At 56.3% G+C, this 27,911-nt stretch overlaps 1 protein-coding gene across 1 annotated transcript in view; it reads right to left on the bottom strand.

Moving 5' to 3' along the window:
• Positions 1 to 241: 241 nt before the first annotated feature.
• LOC134154550 (adenylate cyclase type 10-like) overlaps positions 242 to 27,911 on the bottom strand; it is a 45,046-nt gene continuing 17,376 nt past the window's right edge. Inside the window, exons 11-42 of the mRNA XM_062601223.1 lie at positions 22,368 to 22,404; positions 21,744 to 21,848; positions 21,309 to 21,347; positions 20,636 to 20,779; positions 19,928 to 20,133; positions 19,382 to 19,478; positions 18,962 to 19,050; positions 18,256 to 18,447; positions 17,891 to 18,012; positions 17,567 to 17,643; positions 17,058 to 17,247; positions 16,210 to 16,262; positions 15,598 to 15,751; positions 14,626 to 14,818; positions 14,104 to 14,190; positions 13,399 to 13,682; positions 12,661 to 12,797; positions 10,814 to 10,939; positions 9,597 to 9,851; positions 8,524 to 8,868; positions 7,989 to 8,040; positions 6,775 to 6,997; positions 6,255 to 6,362; positions 5,707 to 5,885; positions 5,006 to 5,162; positions 4,323 to 4,527; positions 4,148 to 4,244; positions 3,803 to 3,918; positions 2,778 to 2,895; positions 1,642 to 1,837; positions 945 to 1,133; positions 242 to 406 (exon numbers count right to left, since the gene is read on the bottom strand). Coding sequence (XP_062457207.1) covers positions 242 to 406; positions 945 to 1,133; positions 1,642 to 1,837; positions 2,778 to 2,895; positions 3,803 to 3,918; positions 4,148 to 4,244; positions 4,323 to 4,527; positions 5,006 to 5,162; positions 5,707 to 5,885; positions 6,255 to 6,362; positions 6,775 to 6,997; positions 7,989 to 8,040; positions 8,524 to 8,868; positions 9,597 to 9,851; positions 10,814 to 10,939; positions 12,661 to 12,797; positions 13,399 to 13,682; positions 14,104 to 14,190; positions 14,626 to 14,818; positions 15,598 to 15,751; positions 16,210 to 16,262; positions 17,058 to 17,247; positions 17,567 to 17,643; positions 17,891 to 18,012; positions 18,256 to 18,447; positions 18,962 to 19,050; positions 19,382 to 19,478; positions 19,928 to 20,133; positions 20,636 to 20,779; positions 21,309 to 21,347; positions 21,744 to 21,848; positions 22,368 to 22,404 — 4,737 coding nt within the window. The remainder of the gene's footprint in view (positions 407 to 944; positions 1,134 to 1,641; positions 1,838 to 2,777; positions 2,896 to 3,802; positions 3,919 to 4,147; positions 4,245 to 4,322; positions 4,528 to 5,005; positions 5,163 to 5,706; positions 5,886 to 6,254; positions 6,363 to 6,774; positions 6,998 to 7,988; positions 8,041 to 8,523; positions 8,869 to 9,596; positions 9,852 to 10,813; positions 10,940 to 12,660; positions 12,798 to 13,398; positions 13,683 to 14,103; positions 14,191 to 14,625; positions 14,819 to 15,597; positions 15,752 to 16,209; positions 16,263 to 17,057; positions 17,248 to 17,566; positions 17,644 to 17,890; positions 18,013 to 18,255; positions 18,448 to 18,961; positions 19,051 to 19,381; positions 19,479 to 19,927; positions 20,134 to 20,635; positions 20,780 to 21,308; positions 21,348 to 21,743; positions 21,849 to 22,367; positions 22,405 to 27,911) is intronic.

Raw genomic sequence — 27,911 nt, forward strand, 5'->3', positions numbered from 1 at the left:
CTCGCTTGATGGAAGCCTAAATGCTAAGCTCTTCAGAATGCTCAGACTGTTTTGTTTTTTGATTTTTTGTTTTGAGTATTGACCTTAGTAATTGTGTAGGTGTTGGTTCAGTTTGACTCAGGTTGTGCAAACATTGTTGTGGGAAAGGAGAGAACGAGGCAGAATACAAGCAGGGGGCCGAAGAATGATGCTGAGTATATTAAAGGAAGAAGGAAAGGAAGAAGTGCTTGGACTAGCAGTGTCAGAATTTAATTCCTGGAGAAGAATCCTCCCTTTGCAGTGCTGGCAGCTTCAGCAGGTACCTGGAGCTACAGACCTCTGGCTTTGCTTGGTTCAGGTGGGGAAAATGTGGGGCTGTCTTCAGCCACAAATCTCCCAGGCGGCCTTTTCCAGTGAACCAGCACTCCTAAAGGAGGGGGGGAAAAAGGCACAGTGAGAGCTGAGAAGAGCACGTGACCTCCAGAGCCATGACTTCTGCCTGGGAAGGCAACTAAGGCCTCTCTCAGCAGCTTGTTCCATCCATCAGCCAATGAGCCATGCTGCCAAAACCTCTCAGTGAGCAGAAGGAGAGGCAAGGCCAATTCAGACTCAGCACACGTTGACCCTGGCCTCCCAGAGCTGCCTTAAGGAGCAGGGAAAGATTCCACTTCACCACCACTCTGCCAAGCAGAGATGCTGCAAAGGAGCAGCTGCAGGGCATACTGCTTCCTCACGTACCAGTCCAGCCCCACCTGGCAGAGAGGGATCACAGCTGTCTCTATCTTCCTCTTGAGCAGGGCTAAGAGCACCTACCAGCTCTCACAGGACTTTGAGCACATGCCCCTGAAGCTCTCGGGGGGCTCTCTCTGGGGCTACCTGCCACAGTACAGTGCAGCCCACCTTCTGCTACAGCAGGCTCAACTTCTGCCCAGGAAGCAACTCAAAGGCACAGGTGAGCAACTTACAGTGCTCATCTCCAGCCAAGTCTTCTCCAGCAGGTTGCCATGGTCTTCACAGGCTTGGAGGCCCTGGTTGAGGCACAGCAGGCTCTGCTCTTCATTCCCCAGCATCAGGAAAATGTAGGCTTTCAGGTGGTAGACTCTGGGGTAGAAGACGGGGCTTGTGGAGCACCGAGAGAAAACCTCTTCGGCAAGCTTTCGAGAAAACAGCAGAGAGGTACATCAGGACAAGTCAGAGAGCCCAGCGATGGCTTGGCACAGAGAAGGGCACCAAATCCCCAAAGAGAAAAACCAGCCACAAAGAAAGGAGGAGTGCACAGCTAGCAAGGCTGAGGTACCACACAGATCTCTCCTGAGCCCTAACACCTCCTATGGAGCAGGCATTTCAGCAGGGCTCACTAGCTCATGGCTGAGCAAGGCTCTTCTCCTCTCCTGTTTGGGCCAAACAGTCCCACAAGGGAGTTCTCACATGCCCAGGAAGACTGCCTTCACCTGACTGCCTTCTCGGCCCCCTCTTGCTGACACCTCTGTTACAGGAGTCTTTAGCCACGTTGCTCCCTAAGCCGCTACCCTCTGGCACTACCCTGACTCCATCCTGTCGTGGCTGCTTCTACCTGCACAGGTCAACCCACTGCTGCTAGCAACACAGCTTTCCCCAGAGGGCCCTTGCAGCATGCCCCTCCCCTTCCTCCACATCCCTCACCCTTAGAGCCCTGCGGCAGCTCTCACGGGCCCTCCACGAGCCGTGCTCCATGTCCTTTTTCAGCACCAGGCTATGGCACTCCAGGAGCCGGCTGCACGCTTGGCTGGCCACAAGGCAGGCGCCAGTGCTCTTCAGCAGCCTCTTGGCCTTTTCAAAGGGCTTCTGGAAGTTGTCCCACTGCCCAAGCCTTGCAAACCTACATTGTCCAGAGGAAAAAAAGAAACACAGACAAACACACACTCAGGCACATTTTGTAGAGATGAGCAAGTAACCAAGAGGTCTCGTAGGCCATAGGCTCCAGCCCCAACCTGGCTTCCAGAGGCAATGCATCCTCTAGGTCAAGGAAGCTACTGGGGGCGCACTGGTGGGGTGGGGGCTGAACCACAGCATGTTGTAGCTGCTCCTGATAAGCATCCCTGAGAGCACTGCATTGTAATCAGGCAGCAGTAGCTCAATTCCTTCTCTCCCGTGTGAACTTGGTGTTCTCGTCTCCCTGCTACATCACAGCTGAGCAGGAATCTACTGCTGTCCCTCCCAACAGGGTCCTCTCTGCTCCCCTTCCCTCCAGTTTGCTTGACCTGTTTATAAACCTGTGCACATGCGGGTCTGTTTGTGAGCCAGCAGCACTCAGCACTCCCCCACAGTGATGAGCGAGACCACAGGGAAACTGCAAGGACTGGAACCCAGTCCCTTGCAGGCACCCAGGAGACACAAGCCATGCTAGGCAGGAGACTGGGACAATGGCTGCCTTCTCCCACAAACACAGCATTGCTCCAAGCCCTCGTGCCCTCCCCGAGCCAAGCTCTTGCACTTAGGCAGCATTCGGCCTGCATCGCTTTTCTGCGCTGAGAGAGAGCCACACCAGTCCCCCCCCAACATTCAAGGGGAAAAGGAAGGCTGTGGCTGAATGCCGCCAAGGCATCCTTCCCTGGCAGGGCTCCACAGCAGCACAACCTGGGGCTCCTTGCCACCTTGCTCATCCTGCGTGGCCCCCTGGCCCCTTTCACCACTGTGCTCCAGAAGCAGCCGCCTTGGTGGACATGGGATGGGGGCATGGGATGAACGCAGAGCTCCCCCTTTCCCAGACACAACCACTGCCTGGGCCTCTCCCCACTCAAAGCAAGTCTCCAACTTACCAAAGAGCCAGGGATGAATACAGTCCAAGCAGGATGCTGCTCTGCGCCTGGAGAAGGCAGTTGGCTTCGTTCTGCTCCACGAACCTCCTGCACTCTTCAAAGGACTTATACTGCCACCCTGCAATACAAATGTCTCTCAGAGAAGCAGCGAAGCAGCACCTCCCTCCCTGGCCTCACCGTGCCTCAGGCATTCAGAGCAGCAGAAAGCTCCAGCGCAGCTGGCAAAGTTCTTGGCAGGCAAAGCACTCACAGAGCAACAAACCTCACAGGAAGCAGGCAAGGGCTGCACTTCTACCCTAGCTCCTCAGGGCTGCTCAAGTGCACAGAACTGCCCTTGAACGCAAGGGCAGAGAACATCAGGAAGGAAACAAGAGAACTCTCAACTCCCCTGACACCACGTCTTGCCCTTGAGAAATCTGCAGCTTTCTAGCACTGCACAAAGGCACGCTGCCACTGAGCAGCAAGGACAGCGACCCCAGAGCACAGGCTCTTCGGTGCCTCCTGCTCAGGCACATGCCAGCACTGCTAGCCCTGCTTCCTGGGGAGCCAGAGCAGAGCGAGGCGGAGAAGAGCTTTCAGAAGGGGCAATCTCAAAACACAGCTAGGAAAGAGCATAACTGAAAGCACTGTCAAATTACTCTTGGCTCCCATGTTAGAAATGCAAAAGGGAAAAAAAATAACGAGGATGCAGGCAAAGAGAGAAACGCGCACAGCGGAAAGCTCTGTGGAGGAAATATAAGGATTGCTGGAGGCTCTGGGGTCATTGTTCTACCAGGAGAAAAACTGCTTTGGCCAGCGGAACTGTTTCCATGTTTCCAGAGGACAGGGAAACCTGGCAGAACTCTTGTATTGTCTACTCCAGTCTCTAGAAGTCTTGTACTGACGGTGCACTTCTGCTTGTGCTGGGAGGGCTCTGCCTGTTTATACCGTGCACAAAGCCCCCAGCTCTGGCCCACAGCTCCAGGGGGGCAGCCTTGCCTGCCCAGCAAACAGGCTCTCGGGGGCCCTCCTCACTGAGCACTTACCAGCATCAAGCAAGAGGTCTAAGCAGCAGCAGAAGAAGCATGCCTGCCCAACGATCTCATCTGCTCCAGACACCTGCTCCTCTAGCCTGCGCAGCACTGCCTCACATTCCGGGTACCTGGGGAGGAACACAACGAGCCTCCAGGGAGCCTCTCCACGGGCTGGGAGCCCAGGCAGCACCTCCAGACACTTCACACTCCCCTTCCCAGCACCTCTCTCTCCCTCGTTTTCCCTTCTTTGCTCTTCCTCCCAACTCCGTCCCACTTTCTCCAGCAGGCCTGTTCTCACCCAAAGGTCCCTGACCCCTGACACTGCGCAACCCCCACTCTCTCCAGCACCGGGATTACCTCATCTGGAGAAAGAGTGCCGTGAAGAGGGTCCTGAGAACCACGCAGCCCAGGTCAGGCTTCTGCAGCTCCATGCAGAGCCTCTCAGCACGATAGCCTGGGAAGAGAACAAGCAGACTTGCACCGGCTCTCTCGGCAGAGATGCCTTCTTGCAGGCGGCGGGGGCAGTACCTACCTACGTCGACGGACAGAGGCAGATTTCCCAGGCTGAGGGTCAGATGGGACAGGGCCTGGGCAAAGCTGGCTGTGTTTAATACCCCTCCTCCAAAGAGCTGCACCTCAGCGCTAAGCTGCACGGCCGCCCGCCCGTATTGCAGCCACTCTTCCCGGCAGCCCAGGTTCTGGCAGCACAGCGCATATTCCAGGTAGGACAAGAGGACCTAGAAGGGTCCAAACACGACAATGCACACGACTGTCTCTCTAGGGCAATTCCCTGGCCTGGAGGGGACAGGCCACAACCCAACTGCCAGCTTCCCTCTTCCACTCTCACAGCGCGCACCCATACGACCTACTCTTCTTCCTACTGCCACTGCTGACTGCAGCTGTGCCAAGATAGGGGCCCCCGGCCTTGCACACCAGCATTATCAAGAGCCACGAGGAAACTACAGAATACACACAGTGGTGCTGCCTTAAAGCCAGAACCACCTCCATGCTCACAATTAGGAAACTAATCCAACGCGAGGGACTACCAAAAGCAGCAGCAACCCACACCCTCTGGAAGTTCATCCAGAAAAGGGCAGGCACACGCACATCTTTGGGCTCTTCTTGCCGGGGGCAGGCCCTGCTGGTACTCTTGCCAGGCCAGGGAAAAGGAGCCGCGTCAGGGCGGGTCTGCTGCTGCAGAGAGAAGGCACTCACATGACTCGCGTCCTCGGACTCCTCGGCCGTGTTCACCTTCATGAGTGCTGCCAGGCGGGAGAGCCTCCGACTGCCGGCGGCGCTCTCCAGGCTGAAGAGCTGCCGCAGTAAGGACAGGCAGTGGCTTTGCCGGAACAGCCAGGGGAGCCTCTGCCTCCTGCCACACAAGGGAAACTGCTGGGCCACAGCCGCTAGGCGCACTGTGCCAAGTCCCACGGGGCGGGGGAAGCAGGGGGATGGAGGAGACGGCTGCACCTCCTTGCAGAGGGGTAGCTGACGCAGGCACGGCCGCAGCGATACAAGCGGCAGAACCAAGGAGCACCACCCAGGAAACGTGACTGCTAAAGACGGTGTCTTGGCACTACAGCCTAGGCAGGCCAAGCAAAGCTGGCCTCCGGGAGGAAAAGGGGCCTTGCACGGGAGGCCTGCGCCTGGCTACAGCCTCTGAGCTTCCTCCCTCTCATAGCTCACCTCCCCTTACGCCGACAGGCCCACCTCCTGCTCCTGCCAGCACACTCCCTTCCCCTCCCCACACTCTGCTCCCCACTAACACCTCCCTGCTCTCACCAACACCATCTCCCATGCCAACACCCCAGTAGCTGCCCAATACAACCCACAGCTGCTCCATCCATTAGCCTCCAGCTCCCTCAGCAGCTTTCCCTCTGCCTAGAAGAGCCTTTGCTTTCCCTTCTGCTTCTTACCCTGCCTCCTGAGGAACGGAGCAGTCTCTGTTCTTCTTGCGAGAGGCATGCTCTGACTTTTCCAGCACAAGCTGCAGGGCGGCGCCAGTGGAGGTCGTGGGGAATTTCCTCTTCAGCAGGCTCAATGCCTTCCTGATCGTTGTCTTCGCCAGCTCCGTTTGTCCCATATGGTAGCAGACCTGCACAGCAAAAGGGCTTTCAAGGCAGTCCCGTTTGGAACAAAAGCTCATCCCCAGTCCATCAAGCAGCCCCAGGCACAGCTGGGAATCCTGAGCCTCCCAGCTACTGGGAACGCTAAGAACAAGGATACTGGGAAGGCTCCCAAAGGGCTCCGATTCAGCACATAACCAATTGCATGTGTCTGGCGGAATCAAGGCCAGGACCTCAGCTGGTTTGGGCCAGGGGGCAAAGGGGCCCCAGGAAAGCAGGCTGAGAGCAGTTGCAGTGAGGTGGGCCAGGGAGAACCTGCCCCACCCCACCCTACCCCACAGGAAAGCATTCAACTCCACCCACTGGGGGAGCCCACCAAAACCACCCTGTCACCTTACCTCTCCTTTGAGGCTCAGCAAAGTGGCTTCTTCAAAGCAAGCAAGCGCGTTTCCCTTCTTAGCCACCAAGGTCCTCAGCACTTCTGCTTTCTGCAGGTTCCGGAAGGCCTTTGAACAAGCACACAGAGAGCAGCTGAGCATCGCTGCCAAGCCTGTCCCCAGCCCCAGCACTCCCAGGTGCCTCCAACATCTTGCTGAGGAGGCCTGCATCTGCCCCTGGTGATGCCCACCCAAGCACAGTCACGCTGCCTCTCACACCACGCGCACAAGCACTCCTTTGCACCACCTCCTGGGAGGTGCACCTTGCACCAAGGGGCTGCTTCATGGCCCTGTCTCTCTTGCCACAGGAGAGGCAAACAGGAGGCAAACGCTGGGTCTCCCTCCCACCAATTCATCCCCGAGTCCCCACAAAGGAAGGCCCCCAGGCAGGCCCTGTTGCAGTGGGGAAATGGGCTTGCCCAGGGCAAGGCACTTGAGAGGACTCCACGGGCAGTGGGCTCTGGCAAGCACGGCAACTCACCAGGTAGTTGTCGGAGACGTGCAAGTAGGCAGCCGCACCCTCCAGCAGATAATAAAAGGCTCTGGCGTCATTGCCCACTGCCATGTAGTGCTGAGCCAAGGGCACAAGCACCAAGTCCACAATGGCCTTGCAGCTGCAGGAACACTCCACACCCTGCGTCCAGTGGGTCTTGCTGGGCACCTTGGGCATCCATTCGGTCTTAGCCAGAAACCGCTTTGCCGCTCTGGAGACAAGATCACGGAGAAAGAAGACACCAAAGCACACACCAGCGTCACCAACACCGCTCCTTCAGTGTACGTTAAAGACAGGTTCTAGCACAGCACGAGGCCACACACACGAAGGCACCGCACGGGAGCTGTGGGTTGCACAGCCTTCCCAGGCGTGCTGAGGGAGCTCACACAGTCCTTCTTTCTACCCCACACAACAGTTACCTGCACCCAGAGTTCCCTGGGCCCTCACAGCTTACAACTGACGCCACTGACTCCAGAGTGGGCTTCAGCCCCCCATCATTGCTATGACTTCCCCCTGTGCTCCTTCCTCCCTTCCGCTCTCGCCTTCTCTCCTCCCTCAAGACCTTTGGCTCTCCCTGCATGGCAAGCAAAGCCAGGACAACTCACTCACACAGCACGCTTTGGCAAGATTTGTTCCCTGACACTGCGGGCACATTGACCAGTAAATGCTGGGGACTCTGAGGAGCCCGGGGGCCCCAGAGCACAGGCACAGTGGACTCAGGCAGGGCAGAACTGGCATGAGAAGCAACAGCTCCCCTTTTCAGCAATGGCAAGCCATTCCGTTGGCCATAGCTGTAACAAAGCGGCAGGAGCACCGATCCTGTTGGCGCCTTTGCTGCCCCTGCTCTGGAGGAGCACTGCTCTTTCAGGCAGGCAGGGAGACCAGCTGGCATTTCTGTCCCCTTCCACAAGCCACCCTGCCTCCAGGGGCTGCTTTGCCCCTGCACAGCTTGCAACATTGCTCTCTAACAGCTAGAAAGCCAGGGCTGCTCCACTCCAAACCACCATCAGCACTGGGATCCCAATGGCTTCCCCAAAGATATGCATCCCCATGGCCATCTCAACCCAGCTGCCTCTCACAGGCCTGCTCTTGCCAATGCTAGACTCACAACGGGCAGCCCAAGCTGGCAACTCCGCTTATCTCCTCTGCACACCCTCACCCCACTGCCCCCAAAAATCATCTTCAAAACCTTGGCTCCTCACCGAAAAATCTCCTCCAAGCAGCTCTTCTCTTTTGGTACACCACTTGAAGCATCTGCAAAGAAAGCATGGCATTAAACACCTCCTCACTGCACATGCTGTAGAGCTGCTTCTTGCCATTCTGTAGCACCAAGGGAGGAAGAGCAGAGACAAAGGCTCTGGCGGCAGCTCCCTCTCCACCTCCTTCCCTGACATCTGCCTTCACTGTGGGGCTCGACTCCAGACTTAACCCAGCTTCACCAAGTGTACTAGACACACTAGCTAATACACCTCAGCCTGCTGAGCCACGCGTGCACCTCTGCCAGGAGATGGGCTGCCCTCCCGTAATTCTGGGAAATGGCAGGTGGACACGCAAGGGGAGAAAGGTGCTACGCTGTGGACACATCATCGCTCTCATGTGGAGCTGTGCTCAGTGGAGAAATGAACTAGTCCTACAACAGTATCCGCCTTGCACTGGAAGCATCCCCACGCTTGCGTGAAACAAGTGTGCAGTAGGAGTGGGCAGGACCCAGGCTCCAGAGCAGGGCACACAGCATACCCGTAGAGGCGGGGAGCTCGTCCGACTTCATCTCCTCGCTGGTCGCTAGGGAGGCCTCCCAGCTGCGCCAGTAGCAGTCGCTGCCATGCTCTTCTCCGCTCTCGGCCTCCTGCGTGCTGCCCAAGGCCAAGCGGTGGAAGGCAACAAAGTCGCCTCCCCCGCAGCACTGGCACTTGTGCGCGTGCCTCTCCAGGAAGGCCGCACACTTGTGGTGCAGGGCCACCCTCTGTCCCTTCGGCCACAGCTCGTAGGCAGCCTCCTGCAGCAGCGGGGCGCAAAAGGCCAGCACGCCAGACTCCAGCCTCGCCCTCTGCTTGCTCTCCTCCACGGATGACTTCTGGGCATCTGAAAGGCAACGGGGCTTCCCATCAGCCAGAGCTGGGGCCAGAGCTGGGGCCAGAGCTGGGGCCAGAGCTCAGGCATGCCATAGCTGCACCATGAAAGACAGGCCTTGGCGTAGGCCCTTGGCAGGAAACCAGCGCTCCTGCACTCAGAGCCTCCGGGCCAGACAGCAGAAGGGCCCACCTTGCCTTCCTCACACTAGCACGGCCAGCGCAACGGGCTGCCGGGCTGCTCTCCCTGCCAACAGGCTGTGCAGCTGCGCTCAGGCGGCAGCTGGGGATGCTGCCAGCCGCAGAAGCAAGACACAGCCAGCTCTTTCTGCCCACTCTGCAAGACACTCCCAGCCTCCCACGCTCCCCCGGCGCTAGGGGACAATAAAGATCAACGCACACTAAATCCCTCATCTGCACACAGCGGGAGGCTGGGTCAGCAGGTCCAGGCCTTCGTACTCCCTCTCCTACATGGGCTATGAGCCGCGCTTGCAGGCAGGGCAGCAGAGGGACTCGCAGCACCTCAATGCAATATTGCCCTCCAGCACAAAGCACAAAGCACAGGCTCCTCGGAAATGGACTTGTCAGAGCTTTTAACAACCCATCCCTAACTCCCTGGGGTGCCATGAGCATTACACAACTCCTCCGGGCAGGGGGCATTCTCTGGGGAGCCCCACCGGGGACACAGACAGCGGCAGCAGCAGCCTGCAGCGCTCCCAGGCTCCCCTTACCACCTCTTACCGCTCTCCTCCTCCAGAGAGGTGCCTGACCCCTCGGTGGGAACACTGCTCTCTTCTGCCCCCTTGGCAGCATTCAGCCACTTGAGGATGTTGCATCTCACCAGGGCATTCAGCGCCTTGTTCAGCTTGGCCCTGCTCCACCCGGGAAGGATGTGGAACAGCAGCTCCGTGCTAAACAGCGGCCCTAGGATGGCTGCACACTTCAGAACCATCTGCTCCGAGGGCTTCATGCTGTCCAGCTGAGCCAGCGCAATCCCTGCCAAAAGCAAGCCACACGTCTCTCCCTTGCCCACTCCCCACCATCACAGCCTGCATTAGCTGCAACACTCGAGAGGGTAGATTCTTCCCTAGGGACCCAGCCCCTTGGACAACTGCAACCCAGGGCACGTGTCTTCAAGATGCCTCTGCTCCTGCTTGACTCACAGGAAGCAAGGATGCGGGAAAGCAGAGATGCTCAGACGAACGCTCCCCCACCATGGATGAGCAGGGCAGCATCCAGCACATGCATATGTCCGGGGATGCAGCTTGCCAGCTCTGCGCTCTATTTATGTCCACAGGGCACACAGACAGAGAGCTTTTCCTGCACCGCTGAGGCCAGCTCAGAGCTCCCCACAACCCCGCATTTCCCTTGGTCACACAAGACTTTCCCCTTCTTGGACAAAGCAGCTCCTTCAAGAAGAACACCTGGGCATGGGGGACATTTCTGCCACCCGCATTCGGCCAGGGCTCAGCTCGAGGGCAGCCATGCTCATTCACAGCTTCCCATCCAGCACCCCCTAGAAATGGGGTGATTTCGGGGCCAGCCCAGAAATCAACAGGCAAAGAGAGATTCGCAAGATGGCTTTGGTTGGGCTTCAGTGCCTTGAGGCCCCCACAAGCAGGAGAAATTACAAACAGAACAATGAGGTGCGAAGCCTAGTTCAAAGCTCAGTCAGAGCCATGACAAATATCCCCTGGAAATGCATTTTCTCTTGCTGAGAACAGTCTGCTCCCAATACCTTCCTTTCTCTGCCCCTGACCACCCCACCCCACTCAGAGCAGACAACATGCAGGTTTCTCTGTGGACAATCCCACGGCACAAAAGCAACCTGCCCAGCAGAGTCCCAGAGGGGAGAGGCTCAACTCTGCAGCACACCGAGGCCCACACTCTCCACCTCGGGCCCTGGCAAAGGCACCCAGCACTGCTGCCAGCTGCCGCAGCGCAGCTCAGCCCCTCACCTTTCAATGCAGGGGGAAGTACAGTGTTCTGCAGGGTCACATCCGGCCTCATGGTGCACACCCTGCGGTCCTTCCCCGCGCTGGAGCTCCGTGCTGCTGCGATGGTTGAAGCCTCCGTTACAGAAGCTGAGCGGCACAAGGGAGCAGGAGAAAGCGATTAGCAAAGGGAGACAATTCATGTCATGACTTCCTGCTTGCAAACACTCCAAAATCCACCTCAGCTGGAACAAGGCCTGCCTCAGGTGGGCTGATGCACTTGGCCTGCACCAAACATGCTCGCTAAGACGAGCAAAGCACTTCCCTTGCATACCTTTGTTTCATAGCCTTTCCCTAACATTAGCTATTGCCAGGCAGTTTCCCCAAACACTCCCAAGTCAAAGGCTCCAGACCTCCTGACTGGGGAGGCAACGCCTCAAGGCAGAAGGCAGCAGTGTTGCTGTCATCCCAGAGGCAGGCACCTTGCCAGTGCAAATGCAAAATCGGGGGTCACTCAGGGATGCTGCCAGAGCCGTGGCAAGCTGGTCGGCATTCATCCCTAGGTCGTGTTACCACTGCTGCCTTCACTTAGTAGCACCTTTGGGGGCTTTCACACTTTGGCATTCAAGTTCCCAAGGCCTGTGCCTCGCCTCTGCTGGGTTTGATGTCAGACTTCTTGGCAAGTGACCTTCTTTGCCTTTTGCCCAGGGAAATACATGCACATTCCAATGCCTCTTAAATAACACGCCTACATCGGCCAGAGAGCAGAGTTCTCCAGGGTATCCCAAGAATTTGGGCGGCGACTCAAAGGGCCAAAGAAGGGATTTTCCACAGGTCAGACAGCAGCACCTCCGACGTCCCCATGAAAATCCACCCGCGTGGGGCATGCTAGAGGCAGAAGCAGCATGCCCCGCTTTGTGCCTAGCCGGGGTCTTGTGTTTAATCTCTCTCTCTCTTTAGCCAGAGCATGCCCAATGCCAGCCTGCGGTCAGGCTGCTCTGCGCCTGCCTGCCCTCGCCCCGCACACGGAGCTTCATAAGCAGCTGTGCTCAGGGACAGAAATTGCTCTTTCCCACCCCTTCAGGCAGGCTTCAAACTACGCTTTGGCCTATAAGGCAGAGGAGAAGGACAGCAGGGGCTCACAAAAGCCAGAGTCCTCAGACCACCGGCTGATGGAGAAGTTTTTTCTGACCAACAAACACGGTGTGCGGCAGGAACATAAAGTGCACCAATGCCGTATACCCATATAGAGAAGAGCCTGACCCCAGCAGGAGCTCTCCTTGAAGCAGCAGACCAGGCGTTGTGGACTCCAGGCATCCATTTGCCTTCCCTTGCCCTCAAGTGTTTTCGCTAACACACTGAACTCTTCAGGCCCTCTGTCTGGTCCTCTAAATGCCTCCCACCACACATCCCTCAGCTCCCTCCAACCTCAACCCTTCAGCATTCACCCCTAGCAGGCCTTACAGCACCTGGCACCATGTGTCACTGACGGACTCAATCCAGCCCTGTGGCTGCGCACAAGGAATGTTCCAGCCACAGGACTCAGCACACTGGCCCAGAAGAAGCACCTGCGTTCCTATGAGTTCACGACAAGACCAGCACTCGTCTGAGTGCCAGGCAGCGGCTCTGCTCCTCCTTTGAAATTGTCTGCCACGGCACCCTTGCTTGTCCTCTCAAAGACACCAGAACTCCCCTGCCTCGGCTTGGGCTGTCCCAGCAGCAAGGCCTGTACAAACCCACACCTGATCCACACCATGATCTCTATGGCTGCAAGAGCTGACAGTGCCAAGTTCACAGGGGAAGCCTCGGGCAAGAATGCACTGGGGAAAATGCAGCACAGCAACTAGGCAGTCGGCCGCAAAGGTGCTTACTGAAGAGGCTCTCCCACTTGTCCTCTCGTTTCTCATCCTTCCCCAGTGGGTGGAACAAGAGCATGTCGTGGCCAAGAAGGTAGCGCAGCAGTTCCTCACAGTAATAGGGGATGCCGTAGCTTCTTTGCGTCAGCAACCTGCAAAGGAGCACATCCAGCACTCACTGACACAGGCAAAGGCAGGCGCACACGCACATGTTTCAGGTGGGTGCTGAGCCACTTGGGCAGAGCACAGAAACCAACGTCTTCACCACAGATCCACCTCACTTCTGAAAGGGCCACGACTCCCACGGGCTTTGGGGCCTGAGTCACCTGGAAGATACAGCCTTTGCTGGAATCCTCGGGAAAAGCAGTGCAGATAGAGCCCCAAGCAAGCCTTGTCCCTCGTGTCCCCAACAGCCTCGATGCTCTACGGCACCGGTGAGAACCTTTGCCCCCGTGAATCGCCCCGCAAAGCCTCACCATGCAGACTAATGCCTTTGCCACCCCTGAGCCATGCCAGCATGCAGGACCACTTCCTTCCTGCCTTCCAGTGCAACACAGAAGGCTGGACACCTCCTGTGCTCTGTGCCTAGGCAGCTGCCCACTCGCAGCTCACAACTGCCAGTATGTCCCACTGGCTAGAGGCACTGGCCCTCCTAGAAGCTCTGCACTGCCTTTTCTAGGGCTTCATTCCCTTTGGCTCTCTGCACAGCTTCAAGCTCTCAGCAAGAGCTCACGGGCCCTGCCTGTGACTTACGTCTCTAGATCCTGGGGCAGGCTGACAACTCCAAGCGCCTGGCAGGCTTTCTGCACTACAGCGGAAGGCTTCAGCTCTCCCAGACGAACACAACTGGTTTTCTGCAACTTCAGGATGTCTACGGCAGCTTGGCAAAGCCTCTGTCTTCTACAGTGACTGGCAGTGAAGCTCATCACCACGAAGATCGAGACATCCCTGAGCACGCTCCGCATAAGACTCCAGGAGGGAGAGTCGATGCAGTGGGCGTTGTCGATGACAAATACAACGCCATCTTCTTCAACAGTCTGAAACAAACAGCTTGCTCTGGGGGAGTTCTGATGGGTTCTCAAGTAGCTTCCATAGCAGCAACTTTGGCCTCTTTCCCTCCCTCTCCAGAAAGAGAGGGTGAGAGAGAGACGGAGAGAACGCTCTGAAGCCTCTTTCCTCTCCCCAGCTACTTAGGAATGCAGAATCTTACTGGCTTGCAATTTCTCTGAGACTTTAAGGCATCTTGTACTACACAGGAACCTTGTTGCTCCTCCCGAGCACGTGCCCACCAACTTTATGGGAGGAAAGGTATCGGGGGTATGGGCAGGGGTGCTTGGGCTCTGAAGGGTAAGGACTCAGGTACATCGTCCTCCCGCCAGCTCCCACCACTCTCCTCCTGAAGCCTCCGCCTGTGGCATTGGTGTCTTTCTCTGACACCCGAGGGAGAGAAGAGCTCACCTTCTGGAGCACTTTCTTCAAAACCAACTCCAGCTCCATTTGCCTTTGAGTGCCACTCATCTGGGAAACTGCCGTCGAGAGGGGAAACTGCCCAGAAAAGCACAGTCATAGAGAAACAGCCTTCCAGGGCTTGAAGCACACCTACCCACCACACAACACCAACCCAGCAAAATACCTCTCCTGGCCTCACCATCAGCCCTCTCCCCAACACAGCTGCAAGGAGACAACACAGTGCGGATACCCCCGGGAGCTGAGAACAGAAGCCCTCTGCTTGTTCGCTTGTGATGGCAGCTCCGGGAGGCAGCAGACCACTCACACAGCACTCAGCTCAACACAAGGTCATCAGCCCCATCTCCAAGCTGCTCTTCAGTGCCTTTTGCCCACCGTGCTCAGGAACAGAAGCCTGCGCTATATGCCCCTGCTCTTCCCTCCAGGCAGCCAAGCGACTCCCCACCAGAGCCTCCAAACTACAAAAGCTCACAAGCAGCCCTTTGCCAGGGCCAGAGAGGGCCTCGCTCTCACCTTAACGAGGAAGACGTCGTTGAGGAGGCAGTAGCTGCTCTCTGCCATCAGCCCTTGGAGCTTTGTCTGCAGCACAAGCTGTCTGGCACTGCACGATTGACATGCCTGCAGGCCCAGGGCCATGGCCAGCACCATACGGAGGGCAGAGTAGACCTGCTTCAGGTTTAGCTCTGTCAGTTCCACAGCCACTACCCTGCCACGCAAAAGCAAAAGGGACCGAGATTCAGAGAGCAATGCAAAGAGCTGCAGACTTCCAAGGCAAAACTGTCAGAGAAGAGGCACGTCATCCAGGGCTGTCTGCAAGGGAGCTCTGGACACACAGCCCCAGACGGACTCTTCTTCCACACACCTCCAAGTGCTTCACAGAGGGCCAAGCTTTTCCCGCGTCTTACAAGGAAAAGCCACAGAGGGGCAATTGCTGCCAAGCCCCTGGCAGAGCCACCACCACACCCGGTGTCTCCACAGCTCTCAGCACCTCCCCCTGCTCAGCAACTTGCCAGCTGAAGAAGCAAGGACTGAGCAAGTTGGGCCTTTGTGTTTGAATGCCACAGCTTTGCCATCTGCCTCCTATACTACGGGAAGGCTTGGCCGCCCCAGGGGCCTTTGGGGATAGAAGCCCAAGGGCAAGCAGCCTTTCTCTGGCAGCTCCACCACACCACTCCCGCCTCCCCCAGCATCTTTCTTCTCTTTACTCTCCAGCTGCATGAAAAGCACACAGCTTGGGCTCTTGCCAGCCCTTGCAGCCTGGCCTAAGTTTGCAAGAGCAACAGCCCTGGCTCCAGAAGCCACTTCCAGCTCCCGCGAGACGTAGTAGGAGAGCGTGCAGCTGCTCCATACCAGCGGCTCCAGGAGGCTTTTCAGGGATGCTGCAGGCCAACGGCCAGCAGCACTAGCAGAGGGGCTCGAGGATGCCACGAACATCAGTGGATGGGCAAGGGAAGTGTCCCACACGTAGCGCTCCAAAACACTCACCTGTGGCCAGCAGCCTGGCCTAAAGATGCCAGCTCAGTGAGTAAATGGCTCTTTCCAGAGCCAAGCACTCCCTCAAATGCTAGGATGCTGCTTTCGTGACAAGTCCTGTAGGCTTTCAAGGCACTTTCAAAGAGGGCAATTTCCTTCTCGCGACCTGTGAACGCAGACAAAAAGCAAGCTGCTGTAGCGAGCTCAAAAGCCAACAACATTGGGCAGCCTCCCCTCTTGCTGCCACTGCACCTTCCCTCCACCGCACCTGCGAGCCTGCCCGCACCCAGGGCTCCTTCCCACCCCAACAGCTACAATTCTGCAGCTAGGCCTGCCTTAGGGCACTCACAGCCCCACCTTCCTGCTGGAGCCTGGGAGCAACTGCGTTCTTGAAAGCTCCTGACACGCGAACGGTGCAGGAAGGCAGGAAGCACTAGGCGTCTCACTCTGATTCCCACCTCCACTGCTGGCCCAACTCCAACCTTACGAACGAGCTATGAGCCCAAACCTGATGGCCACTGCAGGCAACACCATCCCTTGCAAAAGCATCTCCATTCCCAGGCTGGTACTAGCAGCTACCAAGGGCAAGAAATGGGCATACACAAGAGCAAGGCATTCACCTACCGAGCAAGGGGCCGTACTCTGACCTCTCCTCCGTAAGATCCATGCCAAATATGCTAGCAGGGGGAGAGAAAAACAAAAGTCAGTGAAGGAGGAAGAAGCTAGAGGACAGAGAGTCATGCGTGCAGCTGAGGACACACTCTTGCCTACCCGCTCTTCCTTTGAGCATAATGGCAGCCTGGCCACGCTCCCACCACCAAAGTTCACGCTCATTCAGCAGAGAGTGCAAACACCAAACAAGCACAGGGAAAACTTCCAGCACACAGAAGCCCAAGGGCTTCTGACCACACTGGCACAGCACACGCTATCAACGTGCAAGCAACAGAGGCCAAAACATCATCCAAAGAGAACCTACAAGCCTGGCCGAGAGGAACAGCTCCAGTTTCACCAGCAAGTGAGCAGGAAGACAGGCCCGGCCACCCACATTTTCCCAGGGGACCAGCACAGACCAAAGTGCTTTCCAAGAGCTTCCTGCTCAGAAGCAGCCGAGATAATACCCCCTGGGTGGGTCACAATTGTCACTGCATTGCCACTTGCATGCCAGCAAGCAAGCACAGGGCAGAAAGCAGAGTTGCAAGCCTTTTGGGCAGGGGCTGACAGGCCCCTCTGGGCACGACTCCTGAGAGCCCTCTCCACCCCTGCACCATCACTCCCACTCTCCCAACAGCAACAGGCACCAAGGTGAACAGGCAAAAAGCACGGCCATGCTATGGCTTTCCCTCTTCTCAGCCACAGCGGTGGGAGGCCTGGGGAGGGCAGCAGCTTGGCCTCTTTCTGCACAGCTTTTTGCCCAAAGCTGCACCCTGTGTGCCTCCACGCCCCCAGGCAGCCTGCTCAAAGAGCACACTCACAGCTTCTGCGACATCCCCAGGTACTGATAGACAGTGCCAGGATCGCCAACCCCCTTCATCTGGGCCTTCGGCAGCTCCTTGAAGTAAGACTGGGGCAGCCGGGATGCTGCGTAGGTCGCCGCATCGCAGGACACCAGCCCCGGGTAGTGCTCCATCAGCCGGGCAGCCAGGTTCACCTTCTGGCCCATGACTGCCACAGAGAGAGAGCACGCGTTGACGTCCTCAGGAGAGCAACCCGCACCACCCTTCCAGGCTGCCGGCTGCATCTCCTGCAGCACAGGCCAGCACAAAACCCTTCTGAGCACGAGCGAGAGCAACAAGGAGGCTCACAGCCCGTCCCCCGTCGTACGGCGGGACCCGCTCCGCCTCCGCCGGTCCCGACGCACCGCCGCAGGCCAAGCCCTCGTCCTGGTCCGGCGCCCAGGGCCCACAGCTTCTTCCCCGACACTCTGCCTCTTCCTGTCATGGACGCGGCCCGGGCACCCGCTCCGCAGACGGACACCTCGTACCTGTGTACTCGTGCCTCACGCGGTGGCCGACGACTCCGCAGAACGCCGTCCCGCTGGTGACCCCCACGGACACTGCCCTGAGGCGCAGGCAGAGCAGCAGGGATCAGCAGCGCCCGTGCGCAGTCCTGCCTGCCCACCGCCGCCCCTTCCCCACGTCCCCGCGCTCTGCCGTCTGCCCCGGCAGCACAGGCCTCAGGGACGGGCAGAGCCCGGCAGCGGACACGCCAGCTTGAGCGGGCTGCGTGTGCAGAGCAGCCAGGCGCTCTGGCACCCCTCCGCACCCCCCGCCCCAGGCCGTCCCAGGCAGCACGCCTCCCCACTCACTCGATTTTCCCCAGCCTCCTGGAGCAGGCGGTGGAGATTTTAATCGCGCTTTCCAGGGCGCAAACGCTCTCGCAGGGCAGCTTTCCTCCAGGGAGGCCAAACACACACAGCAGCGTGCAGCCCTGCCGAGGACAGAGACAGCACACCTTGCCGCAACGCCTGCACCAAACCCTTCCCGCCCTGAGACTCCAGCCTCCGCCGACAGCAGCAGAGCTTCAGGGCAACCCCAGGACACAGGGTACCGCTCCCAACGCCGAGGCAGAGCTGCTTCTCCTCTCCCCACCGCACGAGAGACAGAGCCGCTTCCCTCCTCTCCACCACCACCCTCGCCCTCGTGCGCGGGGGCACTGCTCCTCCACGCTCACCTTATCAAACATGGAGATTTTGTTGATTTCGCCCTTGTGAGGACGGAGGATCTCCGAAATCAGCACGCTGCTGTCCTGGATAGCCTTGCAGATTTGCGTTAGGTTGACCTTGGCAGCAAACTGCAGCTTCACAAAGAGGCAGGTGACCGGCCGCAGCTCGGATAGGCACGCCAGGGGCTGTCTGTCGTCAATCTGGAAGACAGCAGCGGGCCACCTCCACCAGCCAGCTCGCCCTGGGCGCTTCCTGCCTGCAGCAGATACCAAGGCAGAGCGCACAGAGCGGCAGCAGCGGGCGCTCTCAGAGGAATGCAGAAAGCCTCCTCGCAGCGCAAAGCAGGCGTCAGCCTGCGCGAGGCAGACACGCAACGGTGCAAGAAGGCACTGGGCATGGATGGACACAAGGGGCCACCCTCAGCAATGCTGTCACTGCTCCGGAGGCATCCCTCTCTTACCCTGGGGCCATGGCCAGAACAACAGCAGTGGAAAATGCAGAGGGCAATCCACCCCGCCCTCACCCCCGGCGCTCTCTGCAGGAGCACACAGTCGGCAGGTTTCTGGCCCCTGCAGCACTCCTTTCCCAGGTTTTTGCATACGGGGGCATTTTCTTTGCCTTACCTGCTGTCTTGAGAACTGCCGCTCTGCAACACACATCTCCTTCTCCCCTCCCTCTCCCCTAAAAGGCACCTCCCAGCACTCGTGGCCATACCTTGCGCAGGACACTGGCTGGGATATACTTCCTCAGCACTTTCCCCTGAGCACGATGAGGGGCCAAGGTAACAGCAGGCCTCAGGACGCCTACGCAAGGAAAATGCACGCGGTCACTGGCAGCAGGGCGCTACGAGCCTGGCTACGGGGGCCTCGCAAAGCAGGGGCTGGCACTGCAACTCGGGGAGCAAGGTCCTCCGCCCTTTGCCCATGTGTTCCTCTTGCAGGTGCTCAGCCACAGCAGCCCCTGGAAGCAGCAGGAAGCAGCCAGTGCCTCTGCTGCAGCGCAGCTGCGCCCCAAGCACAACCACTAACTAACTGCAAGGGGGAGAGGGCAGAGGCCAGGCCCCAGCGGCCCCTCCGCAAGCCAGTCCCCATCTTTCTGGGCAGGCACAGAACAAGGCAAAGCCGGAGCACTCACCTGGCATTTCCGGAGAACGGCAGTTCAGCTGGGCTCGTGTGAACTTGGAGAAAAGGTCTTCGCGCTCCGACACAGACATCCGCTGCACGCCTGTAACCTGGAGGCACACGCAGCAGAAGCACTGCCATCGGCCTCCCCAGGAGTCCCAGGGCACGCGTCCTACCCTCCCTCCATCCCGCCCTCGCTTCCCAGAGAAGAGGAGAAGATCCCCGTGTAGCAAAGCCACCTTGCTGGATTTGCACCGGGACAAACGCTGGCATCAGCAGCACACGAGCTGTGCAGCCATCAGCCACGCACCCCGACGTCTACAGAACACCGCCACGACCCCAGCAGGGCCAAACCCTGACACTCCCTCCTGACCCCACCGCAAACCCAGCAAGCACAATCCACAGCTAACCCTCGGCTGGAAGGGCAACAGCTACAGCTCTCCACCTCCTCTTTACAGCTACAGCCCCCACAACGCCCATCTCCTCAGCCTTCACACACCTTCCTCCCTCACCACCAGCTCCAGGTGCCCCAAACAGCTCTAGAGGCCATCTCACCCACCTTCACAGCTCCTTGGCCTTTCACTCTCTTGCTCTTCACCTGGCTCTGGTTACAGAGCTCCCAGTAGCTGGCTGACAGGATAACATCACTTGCACTTGCAAGGTTTTGCGCCTGCCAGACCTCACCCACGGCCTTGCCAAGGATCAGGAAGTGCTGCTCCTTGCGGTCTCCCACAGTCAGCAGCGACATGTGCCCTGCAGAGATCCCTGGGGAGAGACAAGCACAACTGAGGCGCAGAGCACTTGCACCTCCGCAGCATCCCGCGGCGGCAGCTCTCCACAGGCTCCGTTTCAAGCTCAACCCTGGAGACAGGCTCCTGCTCTCAGCTGCTTCAGCTGGAGGCACCAGTCCTTCATTACGGAGTCCAGCTGGAGTGTCGATGGGGAGGGGGTACAAAGTGGGGCCTGCCAACAGAGGGGCCTGAAACGGGTGCCTAGGAAGAGGCACGTGAAGCTGACACTGACAAAGTCTTCACAGCCACAGCACCCCAGAGGCCCAGCACACCAGCACCTTTGCTGGCCATCTGCTCAGGGTGCGTGCAGGCAGCTTGTAAGCAGCTGCCTGAGAGCACACAACAGCCTTCCAGGCAGAAGGTTTCCCTGGCCCCACAAGGGATCACCACCTCTCCCCCAGGCGGAAAAGCACCCTGTGGCACTGCACAAGGCCATGGAGCCACACACGGCACAGCTAGTCCAGCACACCCCATACCTATCTTCAGTCGGAGCTTCAGACCCACGTCTGTGTCACGGACGCTGTACTTCTCCTGGATTTGCCGGCAGCACTGCAGCACCAGGCTGATGGTGTCTCTCAGCTGTGTTTCCCTCACTCTCCACAGCACCAGTACAGCATCCCCTGCAGAAAGCAGGGGAACGGGGGAAGGCTCTCGTGAGACCTGACGCTCCCTGAGCTGCACCCCCTGCACGGACAGCAGGAACTGGCAGGCGTGCTGAGGAAGATGCACTCGTCGGAAGGCCTCCTCCTCAGCTACAGCTCTCTGGGCACAGGGATGCCTTCCCCTCCCCCAGGCCAGCTACAACAGCAGCCACAGAGGATGAAGGTGCACAGTGTGGCTACAGGAACACGGGCACCCCCGCAGCTGGTCCCACTCAGGGCAGAGATGAGAGGCCTCTCTCATCCCCTCCTTCCTACCATGCTGCCTCAACCCCCAAGCTCCCAGGCTGCCTCCCCAACACCTCCACACCAGCCCTGTCCCACTGCAGTTTCCCGCTTGGGGCCCGCGATGGCAGCTCCCCAGGAGCACCTGCATGCCCACAGAGCCTCCCCTCTGGGCTTTGCCAGCTCACAGCTCACTCTGTCCTCTCTCCTAGCACGCCTCTGCAGTGGCAGCAGACAGAGAGAAGTTTCATTTAGAAATACATACCTGCAAACTTCAAGATGTCTCCTCCAAAGCCCAGCAGCTCTGCAGGCGAAAGAAAGCAAAAGAAGAGTTGCCTCTGCACCTTCTTCAAGCAAGCCACAGAAGCAGCCACTCTGCTGCCCAAGCAGCACAAGGGCAGTGCTGCCTGGTGGGGCACCATTCAGGAAGGCACAGCTCCAGCCCCGCCTCTACACTGCTCACAGGCACCACAGCACTGGTGCCTACGGTACTGGGCACTGCCCAAAGGAGCTAGTGAAGATAACACACCCATTCCTCAGCACCAGTGTCCCCCAGCACAAGAGCCCAGCTCTCTCGGTGGCCCTCAGCGCCCACAGAAACCCCCAGCACGCGCAAGGAGGCTGCCTAGCGCACCTCTCTGCTCTCCCAAAGAGCAGCCTCATGGCACCGTCCCAGACAGTCCTGCAGAACGGCACTTACCCTCCACAATGTCGCCCATGTAGTCATTGAGCGTTTGCGTTAGCTCGTCCGCACCCCGCTCGAGGCTGACGCTCTGGCTAAACTTCTCTGTCAGAGCAGTGAAACCTCAAAGAGGCACAAACAGGCACAGAGGAATCAGCAGGTGCCTACATGGCCGCCAGCTTCACGCTCCCACCTCAGAGAGCGTGCGCATTACATCGTGCCCTGACCTGGCTTGTGACAACAAGCCTGGACCACCCAAGAGAAACCACCACTCTCACATTGGCCACTGCTCCCGGCAGCGTGCCTTCTCCCACACCACACAGCCTGGAGCAGGGGCCCCTGGCCCACGCGCTCTTGCAGCCCGTGGAGGAGTGCCTAGCACTGGGTACCTCTGCTGAGCCCAACTAGCCGACTCCCGGCCTCTTCCAGGCCTCCCCTCTTTTGGAGCCCCTTGTTCCTCCTGACGTCAGCCACCTCTGAGCTCTACTTCCCCCAAAGTGGAAGATGGCAGCAGCAAAGAGGCCTCCTCTGATGCATTCTCCACCAGAGGTGGCACCGGGGCTCCCAAAGGCCCAGAAAGCCCCAATGCCTCGTGTCTCTGACTTCTTCTCAACCCCCGCCCTTCACAAGCCTTGGACCCACCTGAGACGTCTGCAAAGAGCAGTACTCCATGAAAATTCTAAACGCAACGGGCTTCGTGCCTCAAGTCCTCAGATAAAATGAGGTCGGGGACGTAAGCAGCTACTTCCCCGAGTTCTGAGCAGTGCTTGGACCTTCTCTCCCAGGCACAAGACATCGTCAGCGCCCTTGGGGTACACAGGGTACCTCAGGAGAAGACGACCGTGCCCAACCGGGAGCAGGCTAGCACAGCACCGCGCAGGGTTGCGCAATAACCCGGGGCCTTGGGAGGGGCTGCTGGCCCCCTGCCACCAAGGGGCAGGTCACAGTCAGCCGGCAGTGACATCGGCCACACGTCACCGATTGCCTCTGTGCTGTCATCAGACAAGCGAGCCAGCTAACAGGGACAGCTTCTGCACGTCATCGCTGCCCTAGCAACTGCAGCATGCAGCGGGGCACGTCCTAGGTTGTTCTGTTGTAAAGAGCAAGTGGGTCTTTTCCAGAAGGTGGGGGACAGAGCAAACCTCCAGCCACAGGGCTCCTGGCGGAGGCCAGGAGGAGATGGACAGGGCTGCACCAGCAGCACAGCGGACGGGCATATCAGAGAGGGGAGGAAAAAGCTGAAGGACGCGGCAGGAGGCAGCTCCAGCCCCCTGCTCTGCGGGAGAGAGCTGTGTAAAGCTTCCACGCCGCAGGGACACCCCCTCACGCTGGGCACCCCAGCTCACAGGCAGCCCAAGGCTCACTGCTCCCCACGGGAAGGTGAGCCGGGGCTGAGGCTGACACCCTCGCAGGCGGTGCCCTTGCCCACAGGGCGCAGTCCCGCAGAGGCTGAACACGGCATGCACAGCTGGGTGCTGGCCTCTAGCCAGGCAAATTACAGCTGGCGGCTCCGACTTGCTTGTTTTCTGCTCTGTTTTTCCTGGTTTCTCTTTTGTAAATAAACTCAAGGGTAGATAAGACAAAAACAGCAGAATAACCCAGAAGTGACCTTAGGTTCATTAAGGCTTATTAACATATTAAATTTCACACCCCTAAATAAAGAATGAGATGGAAATGACATGATAATGATGTTACCGCCTCCTCTTCGCTTCCTACGCTAATTAACAAGAATGTGAAAGCGCAAGCGCAGAGCGATTGCCTGAGGTAGTGAAACTGTAACCAATAGAAAGATTTGTATAAAATACTCCCTGAAAAGTGTGTATAAATGAAGACTCAGAGGGGGTGAAGGTGTGCTAGCTTTGTGGATTTACCACCTAGCACCCATCTGTGCACAGAAATGAAATAAACAAATATCTCAACCCTGTGTATCTATTGGTTGCTTGCACACCGGGTACCAGAACCCAGATTTTGGGACAACAGTTTGGCAACCCAAATGGGACTTGCCAGAAGGCCTTGCCCAGATCATCTTGCCATTCCGGACAGCGGACTGGATCGGATCGAGCTCCAGCGCGTACCGACCTGTTGATCGGGGAGTCCTCCGACCTCCCTCCGAAGTCAGGACAACAAGAGACTCAAAGGCACAACACCGACCAGAGATATTTGTGCCAGGGCAAAAGGGGGATAAATCTTTGGATTGGTGAGTATAAAATTTACTTACTTCCGCGGAAGATTATGTTGAATTATGTCACACGTAGACACTTGGCAAGGGTTGCCTTAAATTGACCAGAGGGGTCAGAGCCGAGTGCACACAAAGGTACGTGAAAAAGGTATTTTTAGGTAATAAGGTTGGTGTTTCTAGGTAACTGACATGGGATCAAGCCAATCCAGGATTCCTCCCTGTAGCCCTTTGGGTTGTATTTTGAAACACTGGGATATTTTTGGGGGAGATCGGATGACAAAAAAAAGAATGAAAAGGTGTTATAGTCAATGGTGGCCAATGTATAAGCTGGAATGTGATGAGCAATGGCCAAAAAATGGGACCTTGAACCATAACACTATATTACAGTTACTGCTGTTTTGTTGCCAGAAGGGGAAGTGGGATGAGATACCCTGTGTGTAGGCTTTTACATCACTATAAAGGAAACCAGAAATTCAAAGGGAATGTGAACTTATAAGTGAAGAGGTATATGTAATGGTTGCAGTAGGAAAGAAGGAAGAGAGCGGGTATTGTGCTAACAGAAAAATTCTGAATGGAGAGGAGCAGGAGGATGTACAAGTACTGACAGTGCCCCCCTCTTGTGGAAACGATTCCACCTCAGTTGAAGCATCGGTCCCCCCACTAGAAAGCAAAGAGTCCAGCCCTGTTTCTGGCCAAACTAGGAGACGGAAACAACCTGTTATACAGGCTCCTTTGAGACAAGCAGTGGGACCAGGAGGGCTGCCAGTATTTGTACATGTTCCTTTTACAACCTCGGATTTACTAAACTGGAAGCAGTCTATTGGATCATATAGGGAAAATCCTGAGAAGCTGCATCAACTTTTGGAGACTATTGTGATAACTCATAATCCTAACTGGGGAGATGTGCAGGCGCTGTTGAATACTTTCCTGACAGGAGAAGAAAAGAGGCTGGTAATTGATAAGGCAAAAGAAGAGGGTGAGAGAAGGGACAGAAAGGGGGATCCTGAAGTCTATTTACCCACCAGAAAGGATCCCGAGTGGGATCCAAATAGGAGCGGGGGTAGGGAGCTCTTGAGGCAGTATCAACAGCTAATTTTATATGGGGTTCGGTACAGGGTTCCGAAACCAAAGAATGTGTCAAAATTGTATGAAGTAAAGCAAAGGCCTGAAGAAAATCCCTCGGCCTTTTATGAAAGATTATGCGAAACAGCCAGAAAATGGACAGACCTGGATCCAAATGAGGAAGCGAATCAAAGACTGTTTAATACGCTATTCATTGGCCAGTCAGCTCAGGATATTAGAAAGAAGCTACAGAAGGTGGATGGAGCTGGGGGAATGTCTATTCCACAGCTGATAGAAATAGCACATAAGGTATAGAATAATCGAGATGAAAAGAGAAGAAGAGAAACACAAAATGGAATGAAACTGCAGGCTTCTCTCCTGGCAGCTGTCCAGAGGAATGAATTCCAAGGCAGGGGCAGGGGAAGCAGAAGAGGTAACAGAGGAGGAAGAGGTGGAAGGGGAGGGAGGCCAGGAGGAGGCCTCCCTAGACCCGCTTTGGTTCCAAATCTTTGTGCAATTTGTAGACAGGAAGGGCACTGGAAAGATGAATGTCCAAATCGAAGAAGGATAACAAAGCTACAGAGCCCAGCAAACACCGAGCTAATTATGTTAGAGGAGTCAAATATGGAATGAAGGGGATGGGGGGAGAAAATTAGAATTTCCTCAGCTGATCCCCTGGTTCCAGGAAAGCTGGGGAATGAAACTGTAGATTTTGTATTAGATAGTGGAGCCACTCATTCAGTGATAACTAGTTGTAAAGGACCCTTAAGTAAGACTACTACCACTATTGTTGGGGCTACAGGAAGGAAAGCTTTGAGGCCATTTTTGCAACCAATGGAGTGTACGATTGGAGGCACTAAATTGACTCATGAGTTTCTCTATATGCCAGGGTGTCTCCTCCCTTTATTAGGATGGGATTTACTATGCAAACTGAATGCGCAGGTGACCTTTTCTGAGAGTTCCGTGCAGCTCCACAGCCCTCCAGAATCGGCATGGAGAGCACAAATCTGCCTTTTGATGGGATCAGCTCCAGACGGTAACAGTGCAAGTATCCCTTCAAGTGTACTGGATGCGGTGATTCCCTCGGTTTGGGCCTCAACAAAGCCAGGTAAAGCAAAAAACGCGACTCTGGTCAAAATAGAGCTACAACCAGGAGCGAAGCCAGTTAGGGTGCATCAGTACCCTATCAAGCTAGAAGCACGTAGAGGACTGGAACCCCTAATTAATGCCTTCTGCAATATGGCTTGCTTAGAGAATGTCAGTCTGAATTCAATACACCAGTCCTGCCAGTAAGGAAACCATGCTCCAAAGAATATCGACTGGTCCAGGACCTAAGGGCAGTGAACCAAATAACAAGAGATATCCATCCAAGTGTGCCAAACCCATATACTCTTTTAGCCTCGGTGCCTGAGACTAACAATTGTTTTACAGTGCTAGATTTAAAAGATGCTTTTTTCTGTATTCCTACAGAAGAACAAAGCCAGACAATTTTCGCCTTTGAATGGGAAAGTCCCACTACAAGGAGGAAGGAGCAGTTATGCCGGACGGTTCTTCCTCAAGGATTCAAGAACAGTCGTACCCTGTTTGGTGAGCTCTTGGCCAAAGAACTAGCCCAATGGCAGGAAGGTAACAAAAATGTCACTCTTTTACAGTATGTGGATGACATTTTGATTGGAGCGGATTCAGAGCAAATATGTTTAGAGGCAACAGTGAGTCTGTTAAATTTTTGGGGACTTGCCGGGTATCGTGTTTCAGAGAAAAAGGCTCAGATTGCGAAGAAGGAAGTCCAATATCTTGGTTTTAAAATATCGAAAGGACAACGTGCACTAGGAGCGGAAAGAAAAGAGGCTATATGCCGAATTGCAGTACCCTGCACAAAAAGACACCTGAGGGGATTCTTGGGAATGGCAGGATTTTGCCGTATATGGATCCCTAATTTTGGGCTGATAACTAAACCTTTATATGCAGCCCTAAAGGGTCCAGGAGAATGGTTAGAGCGGACCCCAGAATGCCGTGCTAGTTTTGATGAAATACAAAAGAAAATGATGGAAGCTCCAGCACTGGGACTCCCAGATATGGCTAAACCCTTTCAATTGTACGTGTATGAGTGGCAGCAGGTGGCCTCAGGAGTAATGACCCAAATGCTTGGGAGCTGGAAAAGACCGGTGGCATATTTTTTAAACAACTAGACGAAGTAAGTAAAGGATGGCCGGCCTGCCTCCGGGCTATAGCGGCCACCATGTTATTAATACAAGAGGCCCGCAAATTGACTCTGGGACAGCCCTTAGCTGTTTTTGTACCACACACAGTATCAGCAATTTTAAATCAAAAGGGGCATCACTGGATTTCCCTGAGCAGACTGGTAAAATAGCATGCTGTGTTATTGGAAAAGGAGATACTACCTTAAAGGTGGCTTCGACCTTAACCCCTGCTATTCTGCTACCTGGTGAAGAGCAAAAAGAGTTACAGCATGACTGTTTGGCCACTATAGAGCAAGTATACTCTAGCCGGCCTGATTTCAAGGATGAACGTTTGCAGAACCCAGATGTGGAGCTATGTACAGATGGTAGCAGCTTTGCACAGAATGGCGAGAGAAAGGCTGGATATGCAGTAGTGACCCAATGGAAAGAAGCAGAAGCTAAACCAGTGCCACAAAACACCTCAGCACAAAAGGCTGAAATCATTGCCCTTATACGAGCCCTTGAAATCAGAAAGGGCCAAAGAGTAAATATATATAGACTCAAAGTATGCCTTTGGGGTAGTTCACGCTCACGGAGCGATTTGGAAAGAACGAGGGCTCTTAAATTCTCAAGGAAGTAATATGAAGTATGGACAAGAGATATTAAGATTGTTACAAGCAATAATGGAACCCAAAGAAGTAGCTATAATGCATTGCAAAGCCCACCAGAGGGAAATAGTGAAGTGGCACAAGGAAACGGGAGAGC

This window comes from Rhea pennata, unplaced genomic scaffold (genome assembly GCF_028389875.1).
Source record: "Rhea pennata isolate bPtePen1 unplaced genomic scaffold, bPtePen1.pri scaffold_32, whole genome shotgun sequence".
NCBI classification, from domain to species: domain Eukaryota; kingdom Metazoa; phylum Chordata; class Aves; order Rheiformes; family Rheidae; genus Rhea; species Rhea pennata.